General features: G+C 53.6%; 1 protein-coding gene across 4 annotated transcripts in view; it reads left to right on the top strand.

Annotated features, from left to right (window-relative positions):
• LOC117245761 (phosphatidylinositol 4,5-bisphosphate 3-kinase catalytic subunit alpha isoform-like) overlaps positions 1-20591 on the top strand; it is a 116892-nt gene that overhangs the window by 81288 nt on the left and 15013 nt on the right. For all 4 annotated transcript variants that reach the window (XR_013488503.1, XM_078164044.1, XM_078164045.1 and 1 more), the window contains 4 exons: positions 18934-19037; positions 19132-19231; positions 19508-19579; positions 19677-19783. Coding sequence is in view for 3 of the 4 variants with exons in the window: in XM_078164044.1 (XP_078020170.1) it covers positions 18934-19037; positions 19132-19231; positions 19508-19579; positions 19677-19783 (383 nt within the window). In the remaining variant the exon portion in view is untranslated. The remainder of the gene's footprint in view (positions 1-18933; positions 19038-19131; positions 19232-19507; positions 19580-19676; positions 19784-20591) is intronic.

Genomic DNA, 20591 nt, shown 5'->3' with positions numbered 1-20591 from the left:
GGCGGTCTGGAGTGTGGTATTCCCGGTTTGACAGTTTGGTCACCAGTCTGTCAGGTAGGATGGTATTAAAAGCAGAGCTGAAGTCCACGAAGAGCAACCGAGTGTAGCTCCCCTGCTGCTCCAGGTGGGAAAGAGCAGAGTGGTGAGCTGTGGGGATGGCGTCTTCTGTGGACCTATTTGCTCTGTAGGCAAACTGGTGGGGGTCGAGCCTGGGGGGGAGACTAGAGGTGATGTGGGCACGGACAAGCTTTCATAAGCATTTCATAGCAAACGTTGTAGGGGCTACTGGCCGATAGTCATTCAAACCACTGATGATGTTCTTCTTGGGGAGGGGAACAATGATGGAGAACTTCAGACAGGGAGGGACAGCAGCCTGACTCAGGGACTGGTTAAAGATGCTGGTGAAGATGCCGGCCAGCTGAGCCGTACAGTACTTCAGCACCCTTCCAGGGACACCATCAGGACCGGCAGCTTTCCTGGGGTTCACAGCTCTCAGCGTACGCCTCACCTGCTGCTCCTCCAAAATGAGGACATCACTGCTGCAAGCTGATGAATATTGCACAGCTATCTCTGGTTGCAGCACCTCAAAGCGAGCAAAGAAGTTGTTCAGCTCCTCCGCCGGTAAGGCGTTGCTGTTGGTGACTGATGGGCTGGTAGATCTGTAGTTGGTGATGTTCTGTATTCCTTGCCACACCTGCTGGGAGTCACTGCTCTGGAAGCATTTCTCGGTCCTCCTCCTGTAGGCAGCTTTGGCCTCCCTGGTGCCCCTCCCCAGGTTGGCTCTGGCGGTGTTGTACAGCACCCCATCACCAGATCTGAAGGCAATGTTTCTTTCTCTGAGCAGGTTCTCGACCTTCCCGTTCATCCATGGCTTCCTGTTTGGATAGATCTGGATGTTCTTATCCACAGTGACGTTGTCGGTGCAGAAATTGATGTACCCCAAAACAGCTGAGGTGTACTGCTCCAGGTTCTGATGCTTGAAAACATCCCAGTTTGTTGTTTCAAAGCAGTCCAGCAGCTGTTGGGAGGCACCTTCCGGCCAGGCCTGAACAGTTTTGGATGTGATAAGAGCAGTTTTACTGAGGGGGGTGTATGCTGGTATCGTAAGCAGGGACAAGTGGTCTGACTGGCCCAGATGTGTCTTCTGTCTCACCTCCAGCTCCACCTCCTGCTGTTCGGCTCCTGCTACACCTCCTCTTATACCTTCTGTTACACCTCACGCTACATCTCCTACTACACCTTCTGTTACACCTTCTGTCTCACCTTCTGCTAAACTTCCTGTTCCACCTTCTGTTATACCCTCTGTTACACTTCCTGTTACACCTCCTGCAACACCCTCTGTCTCACCTGCTGCTACACCTTCTGTTACACTTCCTGTTACACCTCCTGCTACACCTTCTGTCTCACCTGCTGCTACACGTCCTGCTGCCACTACACACAGGTTTCACTTCCTGGACTCTGAGTTCTCAATATCACCCGACATAGTCGTTGTCTTCACTCAGCTCTCGAAGGGAAATATTTCCAACCATCAACCATCACAGCATGGCATCACCTCACGTTACTCGACAAACCCCCGCCGTTCATGTGACGAACATGTAACAATCATGTGATGAACACAGTAACTAGAACATATTATCATTGATTATTTTAAATATTAACTGTTGATTGGTCAATTCTCACCACGTCCTCACCATGTGTCCTCACTGCCTGTCCTTACCACCTGTCCTCACCACCTGTCCTCACCACCTGTGCTCACCACCTGTTCTCACCACCTGTCCTCACCACCTGTCCTCACCACCTGTCCTCACCACCTGTTCTCAGCACCTGTTCTTACCACCTGTCCTCACCACCTGTCTTCACCATGTGTCCTCACCACCTGTCTTGACCATGTGTGCTCACCACCTGTCCTCACCACCTGTTCTCACCACCTGTCCTCACTACCTGTCCTCACCACCTGTTCTCACCACCTGTTCTTACCACCCGTCCTCACCACCTGTTCCCACCACCTGTTCTCACCACCTGTCCTCACCACCTGTTCCCACCACCTGTTCTCACCACCTGTTCTCACCACCTGTTCTCACCACCTGTTCCCACCACCTGTTCTCACCACCTGTTCTCACCACCTGTTCCCACCACCTGTTCTCACCACCTGTTCTCATGACCTGTTTTCATGACCTGTTCTCACCACCTGTTCCCACAACCTGTCCTCACCACCTGTCCTCACCACCTGTTCTCACCACCTGTCCTCACCACCTGTTCTCACCACCTGTCCTCACCACCTGTCCTCACCATGTGTCCTCACCACCTGTTCTCACCACCTGTCCTCACCACCTGTCCTCACCACCTGTTCTCACCACCTGTCCTCACCACCTGTCCTCACCACCTGTCCTCACCATGTGTCCTAACCACCTGTTCTCACCACCTGTTCTCATGACCTGTTCTCACCACCTGTCCTCACCACCTGTCCTCACCACCTGTTCTCACCACCTGTCCTCACCACCTGTTCTCACCACCTGTCCTCACCACCTGTCCTCACCATGTGTCCTCACCACCTGTTCTCACCACCTGTCCTCACCACCTGTCCTCACCATGTGTCCTCACCACCTGTTCTCACCACCTGTCCTCACCACCTGTCCTCACCATGTGTCCTAACCACCTGTTCTCACCACCTGTTCTCATGACCTGTTCTCACCACCTGTCCTCACCACCTGTCCTCACCACCTGTCCTCACCATGTGTCCTCACCACCTGTTCTCACCACCTGTCTTCACCATGTGTGCTCACCACCTGTCTTCACCATGTGTGCTCACCACCTGTCCTCACCATGTGTGCTCACCACCTGTTCTCACTACCTGTCCTCACCACCTGTTCTCACCACCTGTCTTCACCATGTGTGCTCACCACCTGTCTTCACCATGTGTGCTCACCACCTGTCCTCACCATGTGTGCCCACCACCTGTTCTCACTACCTGTCCTCACCACCTGTCCTCACCATGTGTGCTCACCACCTGTTCTCATCACCTGTCTTCACCATGTGTGCTCACCACCTGTCATGTAACAATCATGTGATTAACACAGTGACTAGAACATATTATCATTGATTATTTTAAATATTAACTGTTGATTGGTCAATTCTCACCACGTCCTCACCATGTGTCCTCACTGCCTGTCCTTACCACCTGTGCTCACCACCTGTCCTCACCACCTGTTCCCACCACCTGTTCTCACCACCTGTTCTCACCACCTGTTCCCACCACCTGTTCTCACCACCTGTTCTCACCACCTGTTCCCACCACCTGTTCTCACCACCTGTTCTCATGACCTGTTTTCATGACCTGTTCTCACCACCTGTTCCCACAACCTGTTCTCACCACCTGTCCTCACCACCTGTTCTCACCACCTGTCCTCACCACCTGTTCTCACCACCTGTCCTCACCACCTGTCCTCACCATGTGTCCTAATCACCTGTTCTCACCACCTGTTCTCATGACCTGTTCTCACCACCTGTCCTCACCACCTGTCCTCACCACGTGTCCTCACCACCTGTCCTCACCATGTGTCCTCACCACCTGTTCTCACCACCTGTCTTCACCATGTGTGCTCACCACCTGTCCTCACCATGTGTCCTCACCACCTGTTCTCACCACCTGTCCTCACCATGTGTGCTCACCACCTGTCTTCACCATGTGTGCTCACCACCTGTCCTCACCATGTGTGCTCACCACCTGTTCTCACTACCTGTCCTCACCACCTGTTCTCACCACCTGTCTTCACCATGTGTGCTCACCACCTGTCTTCACCATGTGTGCTCACCACCTGTCCTCACCATGTGTGCCCACCACCTGTTCTCACTACCTGTCCTCACCACCTGTCCTCACCATGTGTGCTCACCACCTGTTCTCATCACCTGTCTTCACCATGTGTGCTCACCACCTGTCATGTAACAATCATGTGATGAACACAGTGACTAGAACATATTATCATTGATTATTTTAAATATTAACTGTTGATTGGTCAATTCTCACCACGTCCTCACCATGTGTCCTCACTGCCTGTCCTTACCACCTGTGCTCACCACCTGTCCTCACCACCTGTTCTCACCACCTGTCCTCACCACCTGTTCTCACCACCTGTTCTCACCACCTGTCCTCACCACCTGTTCTCATGACCTGTCCTCACCACCTGTCCTCACCACCTGTTCTCACCACCTGTTCTTACCACCCGTCCTCACCACCTGTTCCCACCACCTGTCCTCACCACCTGTCCTCACCACCTGTTCCCACCACCTGTTCTCACCACCTGTTCCCACCACCTGTTCTCACCACCTGTTCTCACCACCTGTTCCCACAACCTGTCCTCACCACCTGTCCTCACCACCTGTTCTCACCACCTGTTCTCACCACCTGTCCTCACCACCTGTCCTCACCACCTGTTCCCACCACCTGTCCTCACCACCTGTCCTCACCACCTGTTCCCACCACCTGTTCTCACCACCTGTTCTCACCACCTGTTCCCACAACCTGTCCTCACCACCTGTCCTCACCACCTGTTCTCACCACCTGTTCTCACCACCTGTCCTCACCACCTGGCCTCACCACCTGTTCCCACCACCTGTCCTCACCACCTGTCCTCACCACCTGTTCCCACCACCTGTTCTCACCACCTGTTCCCACCACCTGTTCTCACCACCTGTTCTCACCACCCGTTCCCACCACCTGTTCTCACCACCTGTTCTCACCACCTGTTCTCACCACCCGTTCCCACCACCTGTTCTCACCACCTGTTCCCACCACCTGTTCTCACCACCTGTTCTCACCACCTGTTCCCACAACCTGTCCTCACCACCTGTCCTCACCACCTGTTCTCACCACCTGTTCTCACCACCTGTCCTCACCACCTGTTCTCACCACCTGTTCTCATGACCTGTTCTCATGACCTGTTCTCACCACATGTTCTCACCACCTGTCCTCACCACCTGTCCTCACCACCTGTTCTCACCACCTGTCCTCACCACCTGTTCTCACCACCTGTCCTCACCATGTGTCCTCACCACCTGTTCTCACCACCTGTCCTCACCACGTGTCCTCACCACCTGTTCTCACCACCTGTCCTCACCACCTGTCCTCACCATGTGTCCTCACCACCTGTCCTCAGCATGTGTCCTCACCACCTGTTCTCACCACCTGTCTTCACCATGTGTGCTCACCACCTGTCTTCACCATGTGTGCTCACCACCTGTCCTCACCATGTGTGCTCACCACCTGTCCTCACCATGTGTGCTCACCACCTGTTCTCACTACCTGTCCTCACCACCTGTCCTCACCATGTGTGCTCACCACCTGTTCTCATCACCTGTCTTCACCATGTGTGCTCACCAGCTGTTCTCACCACCTGTTCCCACCACCTGTTCTCACCACCTGTTCTCACCACCTGTTGCCACCACCTGTCCTCACCACCTGTCCTCACCACCTGTTCTCACCACCTGTTCTCACCACCTGTTCTCATGACCTGTTCTCACCGCCTGTTCCCACAACCTGTCCTCACCACCTGTCCTCACCACCTGTCCTCACCACCTGTTCTCACCACCTGTTCTCACCACCTGTCCTCACCACCTGTTCTCACCACCTGTCCTCACCACCTGTCCTCACCATGTGTCCTCACCACCTGTTCTCACCACCTGTCCTCACCACCTGTCCTCACCATGTGTCCTAACCACCTGTTCTCACCACTTGTTCTCATGACCTGTTCTCACCACCTGTCTTCACCATGTGTGCTCACCACCTGTTCTCACTACCTGTCCTCACCACCTGTCCTCACCATGTGTGCTCACGACCTGTTCTCATCACCTGTCTTCACCATGTGTGCTCACCACCTGTCTTCACCATGTGTGCTCACCACCTGTCCTCACCACCCGTCCCCACATGTGTGCTCACCACCTGTCTTCACCATGTGTGCTCACCACCTGTCCTCACCACCCGTCCCCACATGTGTGCTCACCACCTGTCTTCACCATGTGTGCTCACCACCTGTCCTCACCATGTGTGCTCACTACCTGTCCTCACCATGTGTGCTCACCACCTGTCCTCACCATGTGTGCCACCACCTGTCCTCACCATGTGTGCTCACTACCTGTCTTCACCATGTGTGCTCACCACCTGTCTTCACCATGTGTGCTCACCACCTGTCCTCACCATGTGTGCTCACTACCTGTCCTCACCATGTGTGCTCACCACCTGTCCTCACCATGTGTGCTCACTACCTGTCCTCACCACCTGTCCTCACCATGTGTCCTCACCACCTGTCTTCACCATGTGTGCTCACCACCTGTCCTCACCACCTGTTCTTACCACCCGTCCTCACCACCTGTTCCCACCACCTGTTCTCACCACCTGTCCTCACCACCTGTTCTCACTACCTGTTCTCACCACCTGTTCTCATGACCTGTTCTCATGACCTGTTCTCACCACCTGTTCCCACAACCTGTCCTCACCACCTGTCCTCACCACCTGTTCTCACCACCTGTCCTCACCACCTGTCCTCACCATGTGTCCTCACCACCTGTTCTCACCACCTGTCCTCACCATGTGTCCTCACCACCTGTTCTCACCACCTGTCCTCACCACCTGTCCTCACCATGTGTCCTCACCACCTGTCCTCACCATGTGTCCTCACCACCTGTTCTCACCACCTGTCTTCACCATGTGTGCTCACCACCTGTTCTCACTACCTGTCCTCACCACCTGTCCTCACCATGTGTGCTCACGACCTGTTGTCATCACCTGTCTTCACCATGTGTGCTCACCACCTGTCTTCACCATGTGTGCTCACCACCTGTCCTCACCACCCGTCCCCACATGTGTGCTCACCACCTGTCTTCACCATGTGTGCTCACCACCTGTCCTCACCACCCGTCCCCACATGTGTGCTCACCACCTGTCTTCACCATGTGTGCTCACCACCTGTCCTCACCATGTGTGCTCACTACCTGTCCTCACCATGTGTGCTCACCACCTGTCCTCACCATGTGTGCCACCACCTGTCCTCACCATGTGTGCTCACTACCTGTCTTCACCATGTGTGCTCACCACCTGTCTTCACCATGTGTGCTCACCACCTGTCCTCACCATGTGTGCTCACTACCTGTCCTCACCATGTGTGCTCACCACCTGTCCTCACCATGTGTGCTCACTACCTGTCCTCACCACCTGTCTTCACCATGTGTCCTCACCACCTGTCTTCACCATGTGTGCTCACCACCTGTCCTCACCACCTGTTCTTACCACCCGTCCTCACCACCTGTTCCCACCACCTGTTCTCACCACCTGTCCTCACCACCTGTTCCCACAACCTGTTCTCACCACCTGTTCTCACCACCTGTCCTCACCATGTGTGCTCACTACCTGTCCTCACCACCTGTCTTCACCATGTGTCCTCACCACCTGTCTTCACCATGTGTGCTCACCACCTGTCCTCACCACCTGTTCTTACCACCCGTCCTCACCACCTGTTCCCACCACCTGTTCTCACCACCTGTCCTCACCACCTGTTCCCACCACCTGTTCTCACCACCTGTTCTCACCACCTGTTCTCACCACCTGTTCCCACAACCTGTCCTCATCATCTGTCCTCACCACCTGTTCTCACCACCTGTCCTCACCACCTGTTCTCACCACCTGTCCTCACCACCTGTCCTCACCATGTGTCCTCACCACCTGTCCTCACCATGTGTCCTCACCACCTGTTCTCACCACCTGTCTTCACCATGTGTGCTCACCACCTGTCTTCACCATGTGTGCTCACCACCTGTCCTCACCATGTGTGCTCACCACCTGTTCTCACTACCTGTCCTCACCACCTGTCCTCACCATGTGTGCTCACCACCTGTTCTCATCACCTGTCTTCACCATGTGTGCTCACCACCTGTCCTCACCATGTGTGCTCACGACCTGTTGTCATCACCTGTCTTCACCATGTGTGCTCACCACCTGTCATGTAACAATCATGTGATGAACACAGTAACTAGAACATATTATCATTGATTATTTTAAATATTAACTGTTGATTGGTCAATTCTCACCACGTCCTCACCATGTGTCCTCACTGCCTGTCCTTACCACCTGTCCTCACCACCTGTGCTCACCACCTGTTCTCACCATCTGTTCTCACCACCTGTCCTCACCACCTGTGCTCACCACCTGTCCTCACCACCTGTTCTCACCACCTGTTCTTACCACCCGTCCTCATCACCTGTTCCCACCACCTGTCCTCACCACCTGTCCTCACCACCTGTTCACACCACCTGTTCTCACCACCTGTTCCCACCACCTGTTCTCACCACCTGTTCCCACAACCTGTCCTCACCACCTGTCCTCACCACCTGTTCTCACCACCTGTTCTCACCACCTGTTCTCATGACCTGTTCTCATGACCTGTTCTCACCACCTGTTCCCACAACCTGTCCTCACCACCTGTCCTCACCACCTGTTCTCACCACCTGTCCTCACCACCTGTTCTCACCACCTGTCCTCACCACCTGTCCTCACCATGTGTCCTCACCACCTGTTCTCACCACCTGTCCTCACCATGTGTCCTCACCACCTGTTCTCACCACCTGTCCTCACCATGTGTCCTCACCACCTGTTCTCACCACCTGTCCTCACCATGTGTCCTCACCACCTGTCCTCACCACCTGTCCTAACCACCTGTTCTCACCACTTGTTCTCATGACCTGTTCTCACCACCTGTCCTCACCACCTGTCCTCACCATGTGTCCTCACCACCTGTCCTCACCACCTGTTCTCACCACCTGTCTTCACCATGTGTGCTCACCACCTGTCCTCACCACCTGTCTTCACCACCTGTCTTCACCATGTGTCCTCACCACCTGTCCTCACCACCTGTTCTCACCACCTGTTCTCATGACCTGTTCTCATGACCTGTTCTCACCACCTGTTCCCACAACCTGTCCTCACCACCTGTCATCACCACCTGTTCTCACCACCTGTCCTCACCACCTGTTCTCACCACCTGTCCTCACCACCTGTCCTCACCATGTGTCCTCACCACCTGTTCTCACCACCTGTCCTCACCATGTGTCCTCACCACCTGTCCTCACCACCTGTTCTCACCACCTGTTCTCACCACCTGTTCTCATGACCTGTTCTCATGACCTGTCCTCACCACCTGTTCCCACAACCTGTCCTCACCACCTGTCCTCACCACCTGTTCTCACCACCTGTCCTCACCACCTGTTCTCACCACCTGTCCTCACCACCTGTCCTCACCATGTGTCCTCACCACCTGTTCTCACCACCTGTCCTCACCATGTGTCCTCACCACCTGTCCTCACCATGTGTCCTAACCACCTATTCTCACCACTTGTTCTCATGACCTGTTCTCACCACCTGTCCTCACCACCTGTCCTCACCATGTGTCCTCACCACCTGTCCTCACCATGTGTCCTCACCACCTGTTCTCACCACCTGTCTTCACCATGTGTGCTCACCACCTGTTCTCACCATGTGTGCTCACCACCTGTTCTCACCATGTGTGCTCACCACCTGTTCTCACCATGTGTGCTCACCACCTGTCCTCACCATGTGTTCTCACCACCTGTCTTCACCATGTGTGCTCACCACCTGTTCTCACCATGTGTGCTCACCACCTGTTCTCACCATGTGTGCTCACCACCTGTCTTCACCATGTGTGCTCACCACCTGTCCTCACCATGTGTGCTCACCACCTGTTCTCATCACCTGTCTTCACCATGTGTGCTCACCACCTGTCTTCACCACCTGTCCTCACCATGTGTGCTCACCACCTGTCCTCACCATGTGTGCTCACCACCTGTCCTCACCATGTGTGCTCACCACCTGTCCTCACCATGTGTGCTCACCACCTGTTCTCACCACCTGTCCTCACCATGTGTGCTCACCACCTGTCCTCACCATGTGTGCTCACCACCTGTCCTCACCACCTGTCTTCACCATGTGTGCTCACCACCTGTCCTCACCACTTGTTCTCACCACCTGTCCTCACCACCTGTCCTCACCACCTGTTCTCACCACCTGTTCTTACCACCCGTCCTCACCACCTGTTCCCACCACCTGTTCTCACCACCTGTCCTCACCACCTGTTCTCACCACCTGTTCTCACCACCTGTTCTCATGACCTGTTCTCATGACCTGTTCTCACCACCTGTCCTCACCATGTGTCCTCACCACCTGTTCTCACCACCTGTCCTCACCACCTGTCCTCACCATGTGTCCTAACTACCTGTTCTCACCACCTGTTCTCATGACCTGTTCTCACCACCTGTCCTCACCACCTGTTCTCACCACCTGTCTTCACCATGTGTGCTCACCACCTGTCTTCACCATGTGTGCTCACCACCTGTCCTCACCATGTGTGCTCACCACCTGTTCTCACTACCTGTCCTCACCACCTGTCCTCACCATGTGTGCTCACCACCTGTCCTCACCATGTGTGCTCACCACCTGTTCTCATCACCTGTCTTCACCATGTGTGCTCACCACCTGCCATGTAACAATCATGTGATAAACACAGTAACTAGAACATATTATCATTGATTATTTTAAATATTAACTGTTGATTGGTCAATTCTCACCACGTCCTCACCATGTGTCCTCACTGCCTGTCCTTACCACCTGTCTTCACCACCTGTTCTCACCACCTGTTCTCACCACCTGTCCTCACCACCTGTGCTCACCACCTGTCCTCACCACCTGTTCTCACCACCTGTTCTCACCACCTGTCCTCACCACCTGTTCCCACCACCTGTTCTCACCACCTGTTCCCACCACCTGTTCTCACCACCTGTTCTCACCACCTGTTCCCACAACCTGTCCTCACCACCTGTCCTCACCACCTGTTCTCACCACCTGTTCTCACCACCTGTTCTCACCACCTGTCCTCACCACCTGTCCTCACCATGTGTCCTCACCACCTGTTCTCACCACCTGTCCTCACCACCTGTCCTCACCATGTGTCCTAACCACCTGTTCTCACCACTTGTTCTCATGACCTGTTCTCACCACCTGTCCTCACCACCTGTCCTCACCATGTGTCCTCACCACCTGTCCTCACCATGTGTCCTCACCACCTGTTCTCACCACCTGTCTTCACCATGTGTGCTCACCACCTGTCTTCACCATGTGTGCTCACCACCTGTCCTCACCATGTGTGCTCACCACCTGTTCTCACTACCTGTCCTCACCACCTGTCCTCACTACCTGTCCTCACCACCTGTTCTCATCACCTGTCTTCACCATGTGTGCTCACCACCTGTCCTCACCATGTGTGCTCACCACCTGTCCTCACCATGTGTGCTCACCACCTGTCCTCACCATGTGTGCTCACCACCTGTCCTCACCATGTGTGCTCACCACCTGTCCTCACCATGTGTCCTCACCACCTGTCTTCACCATGTGTGCTCACCACCTATCTTCACCATGTGTGCTCACCACCTGTTCTCACCACCTGTCCTCACCATGTGTGCTCACTACCTGTTCTCACCACCTGTCCTCACCACCTGTCCTCACCATGTGTGCTCACTACCTGTTCTCACCACCTGTCCTCACCATGTGTGCTCACCACCCGTCCTAACCACCTGTTCTCACCACCTGTTCTCATGACCTGTTCTCACCACCTGTTCTCACTACCTGTCCTCACCATGTGTCCTCACCATGTGTCCTCACCACCTGTTCTCACCACCTGTCTTCACCATGTGTGCTCACCACCTGTCTTCACCATGTGTGCTCACCACCTGTTCTCACCACCTGTCTTCACCATGTGTGCTCACCACCTGTCTTCACCATGTGTCCTCACCACCTGTTCTCACCACCTGTCTTCACCATGTGTGCTCACCACCTGTCTTCACCATGTGTCCTCACCACCTGTCCTCACCATGTGTGCTCACCACCTGTTCTCACTACCTGTCCTCACCACCTGTCCTCACCATGTGTGCTCACCACCTGTTCTCATCACCTGTCTTCACCATGTGTGCTCACCACCTGTCATGTAACAATCATGTGATGAACACAGTAACTAGAACATATTATCATTGATTATTTTAAATATTAACTGTTGATTGGTCAATTCTCACCACGTCCTCACCATGTGTCCTCACTGCCTGTCCTTACCACCTGTCTTCACCACCTGTGCTCACCACCTGTTCTCACCACCTGTTCTCACCACCTGTTCTCACCACCTGTTCCCACCACCTGTTCTCACCACCTGTTCCCACCACCTGTTCCCACCACCTGTTCTCACCACCTGTTCTCACCACCTGTTCTCATGACCTGTTCTCATGACCTGTTCTCACCACCTGTTCCCACAACCTGTCCTCACCACCTGTCCTCACCGCCTGTTCTCACCACCTGTTCTCACCACCTGTCCTCACCACCTGTTCTCACCACCTGTCCTCACCACCTGTTCTCACCACCTGTCCTCACCACCTGTCCTCACCACCTGTTCTCACCACCTGTCCTCACCACCTGTCCTCACCACCTGTTCTCACCACCTGTCCTCACCACCTGTTCTCACCACCTGTCCTCACCACCTGTCCTCACCATGTGTCCTCACCACCTGTTCTCACCACCTGTCCTCACCACCTGTTCTCACCACCTGTCCTCACCACCTGTCCTCACCATGTGTCCTAACCACCTGTTCTCACCACCTGTTCTCATGACCTGTTCTCACCAACTGTCCTCACCACCTGTCCTCACCATGTGTCCTCACTACCTGTTCTCACCACCTGTCTTCACCATGTGTGCTCACCACCTGTCTTCACCATGTGTGCTCACTACCTGTTCTCACCACCTGTCTTCACCATGTGTGCTCACCACCTGTCTTCACCATGTGTGCTCACCACCTGTCCTCACCATGTGTGCTCACCACCTGTTCTCACTACCTGTCCTCACCACCTGTCCTCATCATGTGTGCTCACCACCTGTTCTCATCACCTGTCTTCACCATGTGTGCTCACCACCTGTCATGTAACAATCATGTGATGAACACAGTAACTAGAACATATTATCATTGATTATTTTAAATATTAACTGTTGATTGGTCAATTCTCACCACGTCCTCACCATGTGTCCTCACTGCCTGTCCTTACCACCTGTCTTCACCACCTGTGCTCACCACCTGTCCTCACCATCTGTTCTCACCACCTGTCCTCACCACCTGTTCTCACCACCTGTCCTCACCACCTGTCCTCACCATGTGTCCTCACCACCTGTTCTCACCACCTGTCCTCACCACCTGTTCTCACCACCTGTCCTCACCACCTGTCCTCACCATGTGTCCTAACCACCTGTTCTCACCACCTGTTCTCATGACCTGTTCTCACCAACTGTCCTCACCACCTGTCCTCACCATGTGTCCTCACTACCTGTTCTCACCACCTGTCTTCACCATGTGTGCTCACCACCTGTCTTCACCATGTGTGCTCACTACCTGTTCTCACCACCTGTCTTCACCATGTGTGCTCACCACCTGTCTTCACCATGTGTGCTCACCACCTGTCCTCACCATGTGTGCTCACCACCTGTTCTCACTACCTGTCCTCACCACCTGTCCTCATCATGTGTGCTCACCACCTGTTCTCATCACCTGTCTTCACCATGTGTGCTCACCACCTGTCATGTAACAATCATGTGATGAACACAGTAACTAGAACATATTATCATTGATTATTTTAAATATTAACTGTTGATTGGTCAATTCTCACCACGTCCTCACCATGTGTCCTCACTGCCTGTCCTTACCACCTGTCTTCACCACCTGTGCTCACCACCTGTCCTCACCACCTGTTCTCACCACCTGTCCTCACCACCTGTCCTCACCACCTGTTCCCACCACCTGTTCTCACCACCTGTTCCCACCACCTGTTCTCACCACCTGTTCCCACAACCTGTCCTCACCACCTGTCCTCACCACCTGTTCTCACCACCTGTTCTCATGACCTGTTCTCATGACCTGTTCTCACCACCTGTTCCCACAACCTGTCCTCACCACCTGTCCTCACCACCTGTTCTCACCACCTGTCCTCACCACCTGTTCTCACCACCTGTTCTCACCACCTGTCCTCACCACCTGTCCTCACCATGTGTCCTCACCACCTGTTCTCACCACCTGTCCTCACCATGTGTCCTCACCACCTGTCCTCACCACCTGTTCTCACCACCTGTTCTCACCACCTGTTCTCATGACCTGTTCTCATGACCTGTTCTCACCACCTGTTCCCACAACCTGTCCTCACCACCTGTCCTCACCACCTGTTCTCACCACCTGTCCTCACCACCTGTTCTCACCACCTGTCCTCACCACCTGTCCTCACCATGTGTGCTCACCACCTGTTCTCATCACCTGTCTTCACCATGTGTGCTCACCACCTGTCCTCACCATGTGTGCTCACCACCTGTCCTCACCATGTGTGCTCACCACCTGTCCTCACCATGTGTGCTCACCACCTGTCCTCACCATGTGTGCTCACCACCTGTCCTCACCATGTGTGCTCACCACCTGTCCTCACCATGTGTGCTCACCACCTGTCCTCACCATGTGTGCTCACTACCTGTCTTCACCATGTGTGCTCACCACCTATCTTCACCATGTGTGCTCACCACCTATCTTCACCATGTGTGCTCACCACCTGTTCTCACCATGTGTGCTCACTACCTGTTCTCACCACCTGTCCTCACCACCTGTCCTCACCATGTGTGCTCACTACCTGTTCTCACCACCTGTCCTCACCATGTGTGCTCACCACCCGTCCTCACCATGTGTGCTCACTACCTGTTCTCACCACCTGTCCTCACCACCTGTCCTCACCATGTGTGCTCACCACCTATCTTCACCATGTGTGCTCACCACCTATCTTCACCATGTGTGCTCACCACCTGTCCTCACCATGTGTGCTCACTACCTGTTCTCACCACCTGTCCTCACCACCTGTCCTCACCATGTGTGCTCACTACCTGTTCTCACCACTTGTCCTCACCATGTGTGCTCACCACCCGTCCTAACCACCTGTTCTCACCACCTGTTCTCATGACCTGTTCTCACCACCTGTTCTCACTACCTGTCCTCACCATGTGTCCTCACCATGTGTCCTCACCACCTGTTCTCACCACCTGTCTTCACCATGTGTGCTCACCACCTGTCTTCACCATGTGTGCTCACCACCTGTCCTCACCATGTGTGCTCACCACCTGTTCTCACTACCTGTCCTCACCACCTGTCCTCACCATGTGTGCTCACCACCTGTCCTCACCATGTGTGCTCACCACCTGTTCTCATCACTTGTCTTCACCATGTGTGCTCACCACCTGTCATGTAACAATCATGTGATGAACACAGTAACTAGAACATATTATCATTGATTATTTTAAATATTAACTGTTGATTGGTCAATTCTCACCACGTCCTCACCATGTGTCCTCACTGCCTGTCCTTACCACCTGTCTTCACCACCTGTGCTCACCACCTGTTCTCACTACCTGTTCTCACCACCTGTCCTCACCACCTGTGCTCACCACCTGTCCTCACCACCTGTTCTCACCACCTGTTCTCACCACCTGTCCTCACCACCTGTTCCCACCACCTGTTCTCACCACCTGTTCCCACCACCTGTTCTCACCACCTGTTCTCACCACCTGTTCCCACAACCTGTCCTCACCACCTGTCCTCACCACCTGTTCTCACCACCTGTTCTCACCACCTGTCCTCACCACCTGTTCTCACCAGCTGTCCTCACCACCTGTCCTCACCATGTGTCCTCACCACCTGTTCTCACCACCTGTCCTCACCACCTGTCCTCACCATGTGTCCTCACCACCTGTTCTCACCACTTGTTCTCATGACCTGTTCTCACCACCTGTCCTCACCATCTGTCCTCACCATGTGTCCTCACCACCTGTCCTCACCATGTGTCCTCACCACCTGTTCTCACCACCTGTCTTCACCATGTGTGCTCACCACCTGTCTTCACCATGTGTGCTCACCACCTGTCTTCACCATGTGTGCTCACCACCTGTCCTCACCATGTGTGCTCACCACCTGTTCTCACTACCTGTCCTCACTACCTGTCCTCACCATGTGTGCTCACCACCTGTTCTCATCACCTGTCTTCACCATGTGTGCTCACCACCTGTCCTCACCATGTGTGCTCACCACCTGTCCTCACCATGTGTGCTCACCACCTGTCCTCACCATGTGTGCTCACCACCTGTCTTCACCATGTGTCCTCACCACCTGTCTTCACCATGTGTGCTCACCACCTATCTTCACCATGTGTGCTCACCACCTGTTCTCACCACCTGTCCTCACCATGTGTGCTCACTACCTGTTCTCACCACCTGTCCTCACCACCTGTCCTCACCATGTGTGCTCACTACCTGTTCTCACCACCTGTCTTCACCATGTGTGCTCACTACCTGTTCTCACCATGTGTCCTCACCACCTGTTCTCACCATGTGTCCTCACCACCTGTTCTCACCACCTGTTCCCACCACCTGTCCTCACCATGTGTGCTCACCACCCGTCCTAACCACCTGTTCTCACCACCTGTTTTCATGACCTGTTCTCACCACCTGTCCTCACCACCTGTCCTCACCATGTGTCCTCACCATGTGTCCTCACCACCTGTTCTCACCACCTGTCTTCACCATGTGTGCTCACCACCTGTCTTCACCATGTGTGCTCACCACCTGTCCTCACCATGTGTGCTCACCACCTGTTCTCACTACCTGTCCTCACCACCTGTCCTCACCATGTGTGCTCACCACCTGTCCTCACCATGTGTGCTCACCACCTGTTCTCATCACCTGTCTTCACCATGTGTGCTCACCACCTGTCATGTAACAATCATGTGATGAACACAGTAACTAGAACATATTATCATTGATTATTTTAAATATTAACTGTTGATTGGTCAATTCTCACCACGTCCTCACCATGTGTCCTCACTGCCTGTCCTTACCACCTGTCTTCACCACCTGTGCTCACCACCTGTTCTCACCACCTGTTCTCACCACCTGTTCTCACCACCTGTTCCCACCACCTGTTCTCACCACCTGTTCCCACAACCTGTCCTCACCACCTGTCCTCACCACCTGTTCTCACCACCTGTTCTCACCACCTGTCCTCACCACCTGTTCTCACCACCTGTCCTCACCACCTGTCCTCACCATGTGTCCTCACCACCTGTTCTCACCACCTGTCCTCACCACCTGTCCTCACCATGTGTCCTAACCACCTGTTCTCACCACTTGTTCTCATGACCTGTTCTCACCACCTGTCCTCACCACCTGTCCTCACCATGTGTCCTCACCACCTGTCCTCACCACCTGTTCCCACCACCTGTCCTCACCACCTGTTCCCACCACCTGTTCTCACCACCTGTTCTCACCACCTGTTCCCACAACCTGTCCTCACCACCTGTCCTCACCACCTGTTCTCACCACCTGTTCTCACCACCTGTCCTCACCACCTGTTCTCACCACCTGTCCTCACCACCTGTCCTCACCATGTGTCCTCACCACCTGTTCTCACCACCTGTCCTCACCACCTGTCCTCACCATGTGTCCTAACCACCTGTTCTCACCACTTGTTCTCATGACCTGTTCTCACCACCTGTCCTCACCACCTGTCCTCACCATGTGTCCTCACCACCTGTCCTCACCACCTGTTCCCACCACCTGTCCTCACCACCTGTTCCCACCACCTGTTCTCACCACCTGTTCTCACCACCTGTTCCCACAACCTGTCCTCACCACCTGTCCTCACCACCTGTTCTCACCACCTGTTCTCACCACCTGTCCTCACCACCTGTTCTCACCACCTGTCCTCACCACCTGTCCTCACCATGTGTCCTCACCACCTGTTCTCACCACCTGTCCTCACCACCTGTCCTCACCATGTGTCCTAACCACCTGTTCTCACCACTTGTTCTCATGACCTGTTCTCACCACCTGTCCTCACCACCTGTCCTCACCATGTGTCCTCACCACCTGTCCTCACCATGTGTCCTCACCACCTGTTCTCACCACCTGTCTTCACCATGTGTGCTCACCACCTGTCTTCACCATGTGTGCTCACCACCTGTCCTCACCATGTGTGCTCACCACCTGTTCTCACTACCTGTCCTCACCACCTGTCCTCACCATGTGTGCTCACCACCTGTCCTCACCATGTGTGCTCACCACCTGTCCTCACCATGTGTGCTCACCACCTGTCCTCACCATGTGTGCTCACCACCTGTCTTCACCATGTGTCCTCACCACCTGTCTTCACCATGTGTGCTCACCACCTATCTTCACCATGTGTGCTCACCACCTGTTCTCACCACCTGTCCTCACTATGTGTGCTCACTACCCGTTCTCACCACCTGTCCTCACCACCTGTCCTCACCATGTGTGCTCACTACCTGTTCTCACCACCTGTCTTCACCATGTGTGCTCACCACCCGTCCTCACCACCTGTCCTCACCACCTGTCCTCACCACATGTTCCTTCTGCTATTAAGCTGCTGAACACAGACCGCACCCGTTTTAAATGACTCTTACAGGAAATTTTTAGGTTGTCCTATTTATTGTTTAATTTATTTCTTTTGTATTTTTGCTTTTACCGTAGCTTCTTCTCTGTCCCATGCTCTTAATATGTTTTATTGACGTTGTTGTCTGATGTATGTATGAAGGTACACTGGGAAAGCTACATATGAATTGCCCCTTGCGGGATAAATAAAGTTGTCTGAATCTGAATCTGAATCTAAATGTCCTCACCACGTGTCCTCACCACATGTTCTCACCATGTGTTCTCACCAGCTGTCCTCACCACCTGTCCTCACTGATCACTGTTACATCATGCTGTGCTGATAAAGTTTAATGAAGAATCACATGATGTGTTTTCAGGTGTTGAAGTATGAGATGTACCTGGACAATCCACTGGCACGTTTCCTGATCAAGAAGGCTCTGACCAATCAGAGGATAGGACACTTCTTCTTCTGGCATCTCAAGTGAGGAGTAGCCGGCGCACAGAGTTTGTGTTGATGTTAATGAGTCATTAATTAGTCTGTGACGTGTTCACACTAACAGGAAGTCTGTTCTCAGGTCAGAGATGCACAACAAGACCGTGTCCCGCCGCTTCGGCCTGCTGCTGGAGGCTTTCTGCAGAGCCTGTGGCATGTACCTGAAACACCTGAACAGACAGGTGAGACCTGAAACACCTGAACAGACAGGTGAGACCTGAAACACCTGAACACACAGGCAATACCTGAAACACCTGAACACACAGGTGAGACCTGAAACACCTGAACAGACAGGTGAGACCTGAAACACCTGAACACACAGGTGAGACCTGAAACACCTGGACAGACAGGTGAGACCGAAACACCTGAACAGACAGGTGAGACCTGAAACACCAATAACAAACCTGTGTGTGTGTGTGTGTGTGTGTGTGTGTGTGTGTGTGTGTGTGTGTCTGCAGGTGGAGGCCATGGACAAACTGGTGAATCTGACCGACACACTGAAACAAGAGAAGAAGGATGAAACACAGAAAGTAAGAAACATTTAAACTATGTCTGTGATTGGTTGATCGGATGTGTCTGTGCTGTGATTGGTTAATCTGATGTGTCTGTACTGTGATTGGTTGTCAGACTCAGATGAAGTTCCTGGTTGAACACATGTCTCGTCCTGATTACATGGAGGCTCTTCAAGGATTTGTCTCTCCGCTGAACCCTGTTCATCAGCTGGGAAACCTCAGGTACCATTTCAACCCACTGACTGACGGAGCAATTGATCGACAGACGAACCGACGGACTGATCAACCGACTGATTGTTCAACTGACCGACTGATCAACGGACAGACCGACCGACCGATTGATTGACTGATAAACCGACTGACCGACCGAGTGACCGACTGATCAACTGACTGATAGACTGACCAACGACCGATCAACCAACTGACCAACCTACCAACTGATCAACCGACTGACCAACCGACTGACCAACTGATTGACTGACTGACCAACCTACCGACTGATCAACAGACAGACCGAGCGACCGATTGATCGACCGACCAACCGACCGACTGATAAACCGACTGACTGTCCAACCGACTGACCAACCGACAGACTGATCGACCAACCGACGGACTGATCAACCAACCGACCGATTGATCGACCAACCGACTGATCAACAGACCAACCGACCGACCAAGTGACCGACTGATCAGCTGACTGATCGACTGACCAACGACCGATCGACCAACTGACCAACCTACTGACTGATCGACCGACCGACCGACCGAGCGACAGATTGATCGACCGACCACAAGCCAACTGATAAACTGACTGACCGATCAAGTGACCGACTGATCGACAGACCAACCGACGGACTGATCAACCAACCGACCGATTGATCAGCAGATAGACCGACCAACCAATTGATCGACCAGCCAACCGACCGACTGATCAACCGACTGACCAACCAAGTGACCGACTGATCAACTGACTGATCGACTGACCAACGACCGACCGAACAACTGACCATCCTACCGACTGATCAACCGA

The sequence above is a fragment of the Epinephelus lanceolatus genome, chromosome 22, assembly GCF_041903045.1.
Source record: "Epinephelus lanceolatus isolate andai-2023 chromosome 22, ASM4190304v1, whole genome shotgun sequence".
In the NCBI taxonomy this organism is placed as follows: domain Eukaryota; kingdom Metazoa; phylum Chordata; class Actinopteri; order Perciformes; family Serranidae; genus Epinephelus; species Epinephelus lanceolatus.
Note: the sequence above shows the minus strand (reverse complement) of the source record. Positions and strands in the feature narration are given on the sequence as shown.